Genomic DNA, 12,884 nt, shown 5'->3' with positions numbered 1-12,884 from the left:
CCCCCCCCCCCCCCCCCCAATTTTATTTATTCCATATTTATTATTTTTCTTCTTTTGTATGGAGAAGGAGAGTAAAATCAAGTATTTAAATGTTGATTACTTAAACCTATTTGGAAACCCTGGCCAGTGATTTGCTTTACCTAGAAGAACATAAAGCCTGATGATGCTGGCTTGCCCTTGGGGATGAAGGTCCAATAGAAATTTCAGCATTGCTTGGAAGACAGGGCCACACATATCATCCATTTCATCTGGTGGTTTTGCACAATAACTGCTGTACTTACAACAGATCCGGGCTGTGCTGTGTGTTCAAACAGCCTGAGGAACACAGCTCTTTCCAAGTCATCATGTGGGCTCTGTGTGAGGCTGGTGAGGAATTCAGCAGTAGTTTATCCAAAATAAGCATCCTTCTGTACCTGGGCAGGAAACTTCAAACAGAAAACCATAGGAATGGGGGGTTACACTTTAAGCTTTCATTGCAGTCTCCAATTACTTTGATTGCCAAGGATTCTGAGCAGTGGTGAGTTGCTGAAAATAATCTCCAGGTGTTTGTGTTTACAGCTTATTAGGAACCATATAAACTTTATACTTCCATAAGTATAATTTGAATTGCGCTTGATTTTAGCCTTTGCCTGCAGCAGGAGTTCATTTAAGCACTGAACTGGGAGAGCTGGACTGGTCAAAATTCCCAGGAAGGCACTGGGGAAGAACAGGAAAGATAAAAGGATGAAGAGGAATCCAAAGGATATGTGTGACAAGGCTTAAGGCATAGTGGTTTCAGGGAGGCTAGGGAACTGAGGATCCGCAGGAGAGAGAAGAGGTGATGGGTCCAGAGAGCACAAGCTGGAGACTTTTCCAGAGGTTTTTCAAGACATGAATCCATAGGGGCAGAGGATGAGAGGGGATGTGGAATTAGGGCAGCAGGGAGGTTCAGTACCTGCTTGATGTAGAGCATGTTTCACATACAAGGAGACAGTGGAACATTGGTGTGTGCATAGCTGGCATTCTAAGAACAGCTTATTCAGCATTTATTTGCTCTGAAGGAGTGGCTTGGGCTCCTGCCATTCAGTCCTGCCTGTCACTGAGGTCAAAAATAGCATTGTGGCTTTTAACCACAGAGCATTCAGAAGTGAGCGCTCTCTTTGTGTTCACCCACGAGTACAGAAGGTAATTCTCACAGCTGCAGGAGATTCTCCAGGCTGGCAAAAAAAAACTCTGAGAAATGCTGTCAACATAGCTGTGAATCATCTGATCCTCAAAACTACTGTTATTAACCCCAGATGCTTGTAACTGAGACACTCACCTTCACCTTCACTTTCCCTGATCAGTTTGGCTAAGAAGCCTCCAGACAATTCCTAAAATAAAAGTTGATAAACAAGACAGGAATTTCTTGAAGTCTAAAGGCAGAATTCTCCAAAGTGAATCACTGGAAAGTTACTTTAAAATATTGCCATGATGTAAGGAGAAAAATGCAAACATTCTAAGGAAAAAGCATGGCATTGTACAAGAGGGCTTTCGTGGGACTGACTTGAAAAGTCAGAGTTGGATCCTGTGGTGCTGCCTCCTGCCTGCTGCTACCCCAAATAATCCCCAAGTACCTTTTGAGACTCATAGAATCATGGAATGGTTTGGATTGGAATGGACTTTATCTAATTCCAACCCCTCTGCCATGGGCAGGGACATCTTCCACTAACCCAGGTTGCTCAGAGCCCCATCCAGCCTGGCCTTGAACACTGCCAGGGATGGGGCAGCCACAGCTTCTCTGGGCAGCCTGTGTCAGGGCCTCAGCAACCCCCTGAGTATTGTTCCTAGTATCGGCTTTAAATCTTTTCTATTTTAGTTCAAAACTGTTCACTCTTGTCCTGTCACTATCTGCTCAGGTAAAAAGTCACTCTCCCTCTTTTTTTACAAGCTCCCTTCAGGCACTGCAAGGCCACAATGAGGTCACCCCAAAGCCTTCTCCAGGCTGAACAATCCCAATTCCCTCAGCCTTTCCTCCCAGCAGAGATGCTTCATCCCTCTGATCCCCTTGGTGTCCCTGCTCTGGCCTGGCTCCAGCTGCTCCCTGTCCTTCCTGTGCTGGCCCCAGGGCTGGATGCAGCCCTGCAGGGAGCACTCATCAGAGCGGGGCAGAGGGGCAGAATCCCCCCTGCCCTGCTGCCCTGGGGCTGTGGGTGCAGCCCAGCACAGGGGAGTTCTGGGTTGGGGCAGGGCCAGCTCTCACCCACAGCACCCCCAAGTCCTTCTGCCAGGGCTGCTCCCTCTGCTCATCCCCAGCCTGGATTGATCCCAGGTACAGCATCAGCACATGGTCCTGTTAAACCCCATGAGATTCCCATGGACCACTTCCCAAGAAATAACAGAATTCCTTTATAGATAACTTGTGACTCACCACAGAGCAAACATCACACTTAGCACCTTGAAAAGTCACTCACCATTTGAAGCCTTTGCAGCCACAAACCGAAAATGGTTCCAGAAACTCCAGTGTGTGCTAAAAAGGAACCCAGTCTGCCAGTGATCGCTGCAAGCTCTGTGACACTGTAAGTGCTGCATTTAAGGTGTTCTCTGTGTGTCCTGAGCCCTGCTTGCTGTTCTGACAGCAAATCTGCATTGGCAGTGCATCCTCCCTGAACTGCCCATTTGGCAGTGAGGTCCATTTCTTGCATTGGTGCATTTGTCATTTAGAACCAGATAAATTGTTTGCATGTGCAATACTGCATGAACTTCTTTTGTTTACATAAAGTATCACTCGTCTCTGAGATGTCTGTTCATGTCTGTCTCTGCTTAGTTACTTCTATGCAACAGCTTCTGGGCTTTTTTTAATGGTTTGGGGTGGTTTCTTTTGAGAACCTTGCCTTCATTTACTGTTTTCTCCTGCAATAAAACCAAAATCCTTTGGTTGTGATTTTTGTCAAGATACTCAGAGCATTTTTTCCACTAAGTGTATCCTAAATACCACAGCTGGCTTGAGACACAGTTGGGATACAGGTCCATAGAAACAGGACAAGCCCTGAGGATCTGCTCTTGGAGGTGTTCCTGTCATAGGTTCTCCTTGATAAAGATCACTAATGGAGCCAGTCCTGTGTCCAGGATGTTCTCCTCTGGGGCTGGTGCTGCCAGCCTGGCCTGTCTCAGGGAGTGTCACCTATTGCCCAGCTGCAGCAAGAATTAAACCAGCCTGGCATTCTCTGAGGCACTGAGCACAGAAGGAGAAAGAAATGTTTCACCCTTCCCTTGCAGTAGGGATGCCAGAGGTAATCCAAGAGTCAGAAGCTGTGAAGTGGAAGTTTATTGTAAAATTTAGGTCACAAGATCAGAGAATTGTGAACAAGAACAACACAGAGACAGAGGAAACAAAGCACTTTCAGTCAAACTTCCTGTGGCTTTCTGGGTCTGATGGAGTTCGTGCAGTTCCACACTGGCCCCAGGGTGGCTTCCCCTTCCCACCCCTCTGATGCACAGCTGCTGCCTCTGTTGCCTGCTGAAGGCTCCAACTGAGGGTCAGTGGCTCCCAGGGAAGAGGCTTTTCCCTGGCCCTACCTTCAGAAGAGCCCACCTGATCCAAGGGATCAGGGCAGCTGGAATATGAAAATAGAAGGCAGAAATCTATAGTACAACACAGAATGCTCTCCCACCCTCTCCAGTGAAATGAGTGCAAGCAAAGAACCCCTCCAGCTCAGCTTCCTTCTGAAATAACAGTACAGATCCTGGGGTCTGACACTGGGATTGCTCTGCTACAGCTCCATGTTCTTACTCTGTTCTTTGGGGATGTATTGGATTTTGCCAATATTACCGAACAGGACCGCCTTGGTCTGTCTGGCCTCGGCTGCTGACCAAACAGCGGCACCTGTGGGCCTTCCTCCCCAGAGTCGCTATTCAGTGCCTGTGCTCACAGCTGAGCACCTGGAGACAAGTCCAGGCATGTCCCGAGCCCCAGTGCTTGCGGGCTGGAGCTTGCTGTTGAGGGGGTCACTCCTCAGCCTTCCTGAGCTGGAGAAACCTTTAAGGCAATGGTGAAGAAAGGAGCGGGTCCTGATGGAGAGTTTTTAACCCAGGGTTTTTATTTTGGGCCGCATGGCCTCTGAACCCTGCAACAACTCCAACAGAACTCCCGACAGCGTGGTGTGCTTGCCTTTTTAGCCGGGGAGAGGGCGAGGGGAGGGAACACAGGGACCGCCAACCAGGTACAGGGGGAGGAGGGGGTCTCAGATGAGAGGGACACCTGGGTGGGCCAATGCCCCCCAGGGGGTGGAGAGCATCCTTTGAACCTGCCAATCACTTGACGCTCCCCTTGGAATTGCTGGGCTGATAGACAATGCCCAGCAGGGGTCAAGGGTGGGGAAAGGAGAGGTGATTGACACACCACCTGGGGAAGGAAACTTCAGGGAGAAACCAGGGGAACTGAGGCACACCGTGACAACACACCGCAACGGGGATGGAAAGTCAGGGAAAGAACTGCAAATACGTTTCCAAAACATCTTGATGTGAGCAGTCAGTGAGGAGGATGGCTGCTGTGAGGGATGTCAAAATGTGCTTTCAGTTTAGAAAGAGACAGTTTTTCCTGTAGGATTCCATTTTCCCTTCCAATGGCCACAACATTGGATTTTTTGTATATGGATTTTTTGATTGAGCAATTTTTTCCAAGAGTATCAGTGTCACTTCTTCAAGGACTTCACAGAGCTTTCTCCACCCTGCAGCTGAAGGAGAGAGCCTTGAACAGCACCAATAAAGGAGCAATGATTCTGCCTAAAGGACACAGCAAGAAGAAATATTCTTGGAGTCACACAAGGCCCAGGATCCCAAGAGCCCCTAAAGAACATGGGCAGAGCTTTGGTTACATTCCCTGTTTCTTAACACAACTCTGTTTTCCTGATGCCAGATATTTCTGCTGTTGGCTTGAACATTTCTGAGCAGGAAAAGCCTTCAGGCATCATTTCCTTCTGTGATCAATCTCCAGTGAAAAGAGGTCAGAGCACCATGTTGCCATTCCCATGTTGCTGGTGAGAAGCATGAGAGTGTGGGTCACTCTCATGCTTCTCACCAGCTCCTTCACAGGTCACTATGGGTTTCATTGTCCTGTTTTCTGCCCAGATCAGCTGCTGTTGGGATTCTGTTCTCCAGGCCTTGCAGTTTCTGCTGGTCTCCATCCTATGCCCTCCCCAGCAGATCCCAGATCTGACATTCCTTCCCTTCCCCACACAGGACTGGAGCTGATTTTATGCCCAGAGCTGTGCTGCTGTAGGATCCTTTCGCTTGGGCTGATTCCCAATCTCCTCGCAGGCTCCGGGGTTGCCCTTCCCTAGAGGATCCCAGCCAGAAATCTGTGCTGCCCTTCCCTTGTGGCTGCAGGCAAGGCTAGGCTGTGGCCGGGGTGGAAGGGTCTCCTTGTGCCCAGGCAGGGCTGGGAACACGGGGCTGTGGATGGATGTGACTTGCAGAGTCAGGATCTGTTTGGGATCACCCCTGTCCCCAGGCTGGACTCCTCTCCCTTGGCAGTGCCTGCCTGAGAGTGCCACCTCTGGCATGAGATAATTAATCCCAGACTCCTCCTGTGTGCCAGTGCCAGCTCTTCCAGAGGGGATCCACCCAGGCTCAGACACCATCAGGGAAAGGGTGAGCTGAGCTCAGCCCTGAGTCTGGAGAGAGGCTGCAGGAGAGCCTGGGAGCAGAGACTGGGCAGATATAGAGAAATGAGACATCCCATCCACAATTCCTACAGGAAGCTGGGCATAACATATCAGCCTGGACCTCTTGTTTTTAGCTCTCCTTCTGATGCCTTTTTGTCATTGTTGCAGCTTTTTCGCACATATTTTGTGTTGTTGAGGATCCACCACAATTTTCAGTATGTACTTCACCAAATCCAACGACCGTGCAGTGATAGTCATTATAATTTCTGCTTAGACTGAACCTGAACAGGGGAAAAAAGTCAAATGTGGTCACATTCCTGACATGCAGTGAAAGGCAGAGTGGCACCTGCTAAGCTATATTACTGTCACTGGGACCAGGAGCTGCCTTGCTGGAATCTCCCCTCACTGTTGCTCCCCACAGCTCCACAAAAGTTTCTGGGCAATGCTTTCCCATGCAGAAATATTCCCCTGCTTTGATTCCCGCCAGCCAATGGTGCTGACATCACCCTCTCTTTTGTCCCTGCCTCCTGTCTCCTTCCTTTCCCCAGGGAGCTGCATCCAGCCAGATCCTTCCTTCCCCAGCAGAACTCCAGCTGTGTCCTCTCCTGCCATCGTTACAGGACAGCCCTGTGTTCCCTGGCCTTGAAAGGCTCCCTTTCCTTGACACAGGCATGTGCTGAAGCACCTGCATCTCCAGGAATCAGGTTCCCCCAAACCACAGTCCCTGATCTCCCTTGGGCTCTCTACTCTGGCTTTGGGATTTTCCTCTTCCCAGACATTTTCCTCTTCCCATGCATGGCAGGGACTTGTTGGAAGGAGCTCACATGGCTGGGTCATGTTCCACGTTGTTGATCCACTTCCACTTCTGCTCTTCTTGAGAGTATGTGAGACCAAGTAAGTAGTAGTTATGTCTTGATAGTGAGTGCAGGTATCTCTGAAAAGGAAGCCAATGGGAACACATACAAATGACATTTTCTTCACCAGAGGCACAGAAGGCTCAGTGCTGAACAGCCAGCACAGAGAGTGCAGTGTGCATCCAAGCCACATCACCTCTGCCCACAGCTCCATAGATTGCATTTTTCCATTTCTATTGAAGATCATCTCCCTTTTGGAGGCCTCTTATGAAGATAACAAAGGTAAAAATACACCTGTGGTGCCATTACAGCTGTACTTTGCAGTCAGACAGGTGTGACTTGATGGCTGAGGACACTTTTCCCTTCTGATGGGGGTGGCAAAGCCTTTTCAGGTTTTGTCACAGCCATGGCTCTGACAAAGAAGTGTCTGTCCAGCCTCCATGGCCTGTGTGCTAAATGCCTGTAAAAGCCCAGCCAGCTGGGCAGGGAGTTTGCTCCTTGCCATGGGATCAGGCCTGGGCACAGAAGCTTCCAGGGACAGGACTCCAAGCCCCAGGAGGCCTCTCCCTGTGCAGGGCTTTGCTCCCACTGCCAGGGCTGGGGCGTCCATGGGTGGCAGCAGGTCCCAGAGCCCAAGGACATGGAACAGGAGCTGGCAGAAGTGTCACTGCTCAGCCCTTGGCCAGGGAGCTCCAGCCCCCTAAGCATCTGCCCCAGGAGCTGGATCTCACCAGCTCTTCCCTGCTGTCAATGACCACCAGGTCTGAGCCCATGGCAGTGCATTCTGCACGGGAGGCATTCCAGTCCTTTGGTTTCACCTCTGGAGAAAAGAAGTAGCATTTTCTCCCATGTTTTTTCCATGGTGGGGGGCAGCCTGCAGAAGGGAAGAAGAGGTGTGTAAAATCCATATTCACACTGACCAAAAGACAGGACAGAGAGGCAATTCCAGCCACAGAAATGCCTGTGTGCTCCTGCTGAGAATTGTCACCAGAGCACAAGGGATTTCCCCACAGCCTCTGGAGCTGATACCAGCCCAGAATCACCAGGCAGAAGCCAGATAGGGAGCAGCGCAACAAACATGATCCAGCCTTTCCCATCTTTGCTTAGCAGCTCCTAAACAGCCACAGGGAATTGCGATGAGTTCAAAGGCTACTAACTGAGGGCCTTGGAAAAGCAGTGGAGGCACATTATCCATCCTGTTCCCTGCATTTCTGGGCTTCCAGAGGGATGGTTCTTCCTGTGCCTTCCAGAGCTCATCCTGGGAGTGTCCATGATCAGGTTTCTATTCCTGAGATGGGAGAGGTTTTCTTTCTTTGTTTCTCTTCTCAACAAAATACAGTCACACACCCTCAGCTGCCCTCTTCACAGTCAATCCCACAGGCTTCTGGAAACTCCCTCTGGAATGACAGAGGATTACCTACCTAGTGCCTCTTCAGGGATGGTTGTTGTTAAGTCCTGTTGGCTGTTTGCAGTTGGACCATCTGGAAATAAGAACACAATTTCTGCTTGCAAGGAGTGGCCACAGTGCCACTCAGAGAGGTCAGAGCTCTGCTGGACCTCTCTGACGCCCCCATCGCCCAACACAGAATGCAAACTCTGCCTCTTTGCTCATGGGTCTACTATAAAAATCATAAAATGGTCAGGTAAGGTTCCACTGAGTAAAAGGCAACACTTAAGTTCATTTAAACAAGTTGCATCTTAATAACAGTGTCTTTGTTAACGAGACCCTATGGAAAATTCATACAAAACTAAAACTTAGAATAAACTCAAAATGCAACAGTTTGTATTTGGAGCAAGTGAAACCTGTGTGCTCTTGAACTTAAAAACTACCTTGATTTCATTTCTCAAATTTGATCTAGATCTCAATTTACTTAGGAGTATTTTTTCAGGTCGGCAGCAGTTCAAAGCCAGTACTGAGCCCCACAAAAGAACTATAAATAAAGCCAGTCCTGGATCTACGTCTAAGGACAACTCCTCTTTCAGTGTTGGACTTAAAGCTATATTAAATGCAAATTACACCTTTTTATTTTCTGTTGGTTCATTATTTGTTTTTAATTTGCACCACCCTTTGCTGTTTGGCATTTATAAATGTCAGGGCACTGTCAGACATCAATCCTGAACTCTGCCTTAAAAAAGAATGCCTTGCCTACCCCAGCCTTGTTTTTTAAGTTCCAATGATCAAAGGCTTTGCCCTATCTTCCCCATGTGCATCTCTGAGCAGCTGGCAAACTCTGGGACTTGAGAGTGATTGGTTGTGGAAGCTTCACAAGTTTTCTCAGCTATCAAAGGATGGAAAGAAACAAGCAAAACCATCTGAAATTTTAAAATGATACCTTGAAAACTTTTAAAGGAAATAACAATTGGGTCTCTTTTTTTTTTTTTTTTTTTTTTTTTTTTTTTTTCTGATGGAAGTAAGATTTTTTTTCTATAAAATATAATTTATCTTTTTACGTAGCTCAAAATATCCCATGATCCTAAGCAAACTCCTTTGAGATGTGATTTAGTTCCTCCTTCAAATGAACTTTAATTCATAATTATTTTAAGATTTTTGGTGTTATGGACATCTTGGTCTCATGATACAACCTCATCAGCTTGTGGGATTCTCCCACTTAGCAATTGTATTACTGGCAGGCATTATCAAATCTTAACTTGTTTCTTCAAAACATTTGTATAATAAATTCCTTGTTATTTGAATGTTGTCCATTTTTCATTGGGATTTTGGCTTTTTAATCTGTTGGAATTTTCAACTTTCAAACCACTCAACTCTCTTACAGATATCCTCTTACAGCTATGGTTGGCTAAAAACTGCTGTCCTTTGCCTTCAAACCAAACTTCTGTTCCTACTGGCTTTGGATATCATGGCCTGGACATCAGACAGTGGGAGAGAGACACAAATAAATGGCTGTTATGACACTAACAAAAGAACTTACATGTGATTACTAAATATACTGCCAGGACCAGTATGAGGATTATCACCACCAATATAGCGACATGTTTTCTGGAACAATGGCTTTTACCTACAGAGGAACAGAAAAATAAACATTAGGGGAACAGCTGGACAGAAGCCCCTTTCCTCTGCATTCCAAGGTGCCCTTTTTAGGCTCCCACTGGTACTCTGGAGCCTTCCAGATCTGCAGGCTGGATCCAGGCTCAATGTCCTGGTGCTTCCCCACTAGCTCTGGACCCCTGTGCTCAGGAAACTGAACAGATCCCAACCTGCCATGGGTTTGAGGAGAGGTGAAAAGGAGAAGAGTCCTTGCAATCAATGCCCTCCCTCTGCTTCCTCATCTCCTTTGTTCACTTTCCCCTGCTTCTGGGGACAGGAGCCTGGGCTCGGTGGGTGTCTGGGTGTGGCCCATTACATCCTTCTGTCCCTCTGCCAGGAAATCCAACAAGTGTTTAGGGGCACAGAATGCAACACCTCAGCTGCCCCTGCTCTGAGCGTGGAAAGCAGACAATTGTATCCTTCTGCCTCCTCCTGGTTTTGTGTCACTGTGTGTTTGGGGGATCAGGATCAGCCCCTCTGCCCTTCTTGTTTAAATTCCCATCACTTTATCAGACAACTAAACTCACCTGCTGATTTGCAGTTTGCTGCAGCATTTGGGTCTTGGGCTTTCACTTTCACTTCTGCATAGGTACAACCTGAGCCTGGGAACAAGAACAGAGCACAGAGAGAGCTGAGAATCAACTTAAATGAAACAAAAATGACTAAAATTCTGAGAAATGCTGAACATAGGACAGCATTTGGTTGATGTGACTGTGGATAACTACGTACAAATTATATTTTTCTTGTTATAAGCACTGATCTCTGCTCTGTGTGACCAGGAACAGGACCCAAGGGAACAGCTGGAGCTGTGTCAGGACAAGGTCAGATTGGATATCAGGGAAAGGTTCTTCCCCCAGGGGGTGCTGGGGCACTGAACAGGCTCCACAGGGAATGGTCACAGCCTCAGGACTGCCAGAGCTCAAGCAGCATTTGGACAATGCTCTCAGGGATCCACAGGAGGTATCTGTGCAGGGCCAGGAGTTGGACTAGAGGATCCTTGTGAGTCCCTTCCAGCTCAGGGTATTCTGATTCCATGATGACACTTTCACCACTTTCACCCTTGGAGCACTTGACAGAGGCAGGAAGAGATCTGGTTTCTCTTCAAGGCAGACAATACCAGAGGGGACAGGGGCACACACTCACATTGTCAGTCTTGACAAAAGGGAAGTGCCAAGGGTGGCCTAAGGTTGTTCATCCCAACAGGAATGGTAAGAATGACTAAAACATCAAACCTGAAAAGGTTTGCAGATTGTGCTAAAATTGGAGAGGTTCAAGATTTTATCTAAATTAACAAGATAACAGGGAGAATAGTGAAATCTGTTTTACCATCTGCAGGTAATAAATACAAAGCAGCAGGGAAGAAAACCTGTAGAGAGGAAATAAAGGTCAGAGAGAGATAAAAAGTGGGTAGAAAATCAAAAATAGGACGTTGCAATGTTATAAAACTCTCCAAGTCATCGTGATATTCAAACTGACCCCCTGGATTCTATCACTGTAAAGAGGAAAGACAGAAATCACGGTTTTGAGCTCTTTTCAGAAGCTGGAGACAATATCTGGGAAATCTTGCGCATAAATTCAGAGAACACATAGAAGATTTGGTAAGGGCTTCCCTGAAAGGCACAAGCAGAGAAACAGCAAAATGTTGCTAGAAATCTATCAAAATTTTGGATAAGAATACATGGGTTACATTATAAGGAAAATGGAACTTGTAATCAGGTGGCTTCTATTGTGGTCAATTGAGCTCTGAATTCATCTGTTGAAAGGGGGGGTAAAACCCTGTTTCCTGGGTGTTAGTAACTCCACCCATCTGAAAAGACATGCAGAGGGTTCACGCTTTCTGCAAAGGAAAAGCACTGGATGGCAAGAAATAATTTCTGCCAGAATGAAAGCAGGGTTAGAAAGAAAGGAAAGAAAAATGAAAATTAAATACACTCTATGAAGTCTGTTAACTGTTAGGATGAATTTTAAGGCAGGTATTGAAAAACCAGTGTAACCATTTATGTAAAAATTGTTAGTGTATTAAAGAAAGATAAATCCTTGGTTAGAATTTTGCAAAGTCTTTGATCCTTAATCAGACTAAACCTGTCCATGAAAAATTTCAGACTTGTGCATTCAACAAGCAGTTTGTACAGCCAGAGCAGGAGGAGAAGCCCCGAGGCAGTGCCTGCTGTGCTCAGGGAGCAGGAACAACTGTGCAGGAGACTGCTGTGAACACCTGCAACAGCAGCCACTCCATCCTGGGCAGTGTGCTGCAGGAATCTCAGTCTGCTGGGGGACAACAGGCCAGGACAAGGAGCAATGGATGTTCAGCTCTGGAATGGTCTCCAAAATGGATAAAACGACTCTTAATATCACACCAGACATACTGCCTCACACTTGCACCTTAGCAAGAAAAAAGTAGATCTTCCAACAACTTGCCTTTGTAAATATAAACAACCCTCTCTAGACACTCCACCTGCAGTTTTCCAGCACTGGCCCTCATGTTTCCCTTGTGCTCTTTGGGACTTGGGTGCTCCAAGGAACTCTCTCAACATATGTGGGAGAGAGACTGGAGAATGCAAAGAAAGCTCAGTGTTCAGACCTACCTTGGACATCAGGGAGCATTAGGATTCTGGGTCTAGTTGGTTCAGGCAAGTTCAGGTCAGCATAAAGGACATTTTCTGCCATACTTGTTGCTGCTTCTCCTTTTCCCCTCCCTTGGCTGTTCTGACAGTGACACTCTGGGTTGGGTACAACTCAGAGCTCCCTCCCCTCTCCAACCCTCAGGAGGAAGTTCTTGACTCTTCTGGTCATGCATCAACTTCTAATGAGAAGAGAATTCTATTTATACTTCATCTATTGATGGCACAGGGTTTTATGTCAGTAACATGAGGAAATATAAGTTCACGGCCTCCCTGAAGTCACCTGTGTTGGGAAGTGGTTCTGGATTGGAAGTGTCTTGAGTTCCCAAAGCTTCACCACCCACACACAAAACACTTTGCCCTGCTGTGTCCTGAGCACTGTGGCCTCTGTGCAGCTCACAGACATTTTCTGCTTCTCTACAAGGGAGTTCTGGAGGCAAAATGGGGATCAGAAAGTGAGATTGGTCCAGCCTGTTTTGGGAAGCGCAAAAGGTGCTTAAGGCAGCAACTGGAATAATGTGGCCTAAACAAAACTATCCCTTGGCTTTCCAAGTTTGTAATATCCTTCTGGGCAGTTGGGGTCAGCTGTGTCCCCTCTCAATTCCTTGTGCACCCTCAGCCCCCTCAGTGGTGTCGTGGGATGACAAACAGAGGACTCTCACTCTCTTTAATCTCTGCTCAGCAAAAATTAAAACATTCCTGTGTTCTCAACACTGTTCCAGCACAAATCCAAAATACC

General features: G+C 47.2%; 1 protein-coding gene across 1 annotated transcript; it reads right to left on the bottom strand.

Moving 5' to 3' along the window:
- Positions 1 to 4,035: 4,035 nt before the first annotated feature.
- LOC121357480 (C-type lectin domain family 5 member A-like) lies at positions 4,036 to 12,203 on the bottom strand. Its single transcript, XM_041474752.1, has 7 exons — positions 12,110 to 12,203; positions 10,052 to 10,126; positions 9,409 to 9,495; positions 7,900 to 7,959; positions 7,210 to 7,352; positions 6,449 to 6,558; positions 4,036 to 5,905 (listed from the first exon to the last, which is right to left on the bottom strand). The coding sequence occupies exons 1-7, from the start codon at positions 12,189 to 12,191 to the stop codon at positions 5,755 to 5,757; spliced, it is 708 nt and encodes a 235-aa protein (XP_041330686.1). The 5' UTR covers positions 12,192 to 12,203; the 3' UTR covers positions 4,036 to 5,754.
- Between the last annotated feature and the right edge of the window lie 681 nt (positions 12,204 to 12,884).

The sequence above is a fragment of the Pyrgilauda ruficollis genome, unplaced genomic scaffold, assembly GCF_017590135.1.
Source record: "Pyrgilauda ruficollis isolate IOZ18807 unplaced genomic scaffold, ASM1759013v1 scaffold339, whole genome shotgun sequence".
In the NCBI taxonomy this organism is placed as follows: domain Eukaryota; kingdom Metazoa; phylum Chordata; class Aves; order Passeriformes; family Passeridae; genus Pyrgilauda; species Pyrgilauda ruficollis.
Note: the sequence above shows the minus strand (reverse complement) of the source record. Positions and strands in the feature narration are given on the sequence as shown.

Bases quoted from the DNA above. Each gene is read 5' to 3' on its own strand.
- LOC121357480 (XM_041474752.1), bottom strand. From the start codon at position 12,191: ATGGCAGAAAATGTCCTTTATGCTGACCTGAACTTGCCTGAACCAACT. The intron at 7,960-9,408 runs GTAAGTTCTTTT...TCTTATTTCCAG, and splicing joins AGTATATTTAGTAATCACAT to ATGGTCCAACTGCAAACAGC. The intron at 6,559-7,209 runs GTGAGATCCAGC...CTTCCTTTTCAG, and splicing joins TTGACAGCAGGGAAGAGCTG to AGATACCTGCACTCACTATC.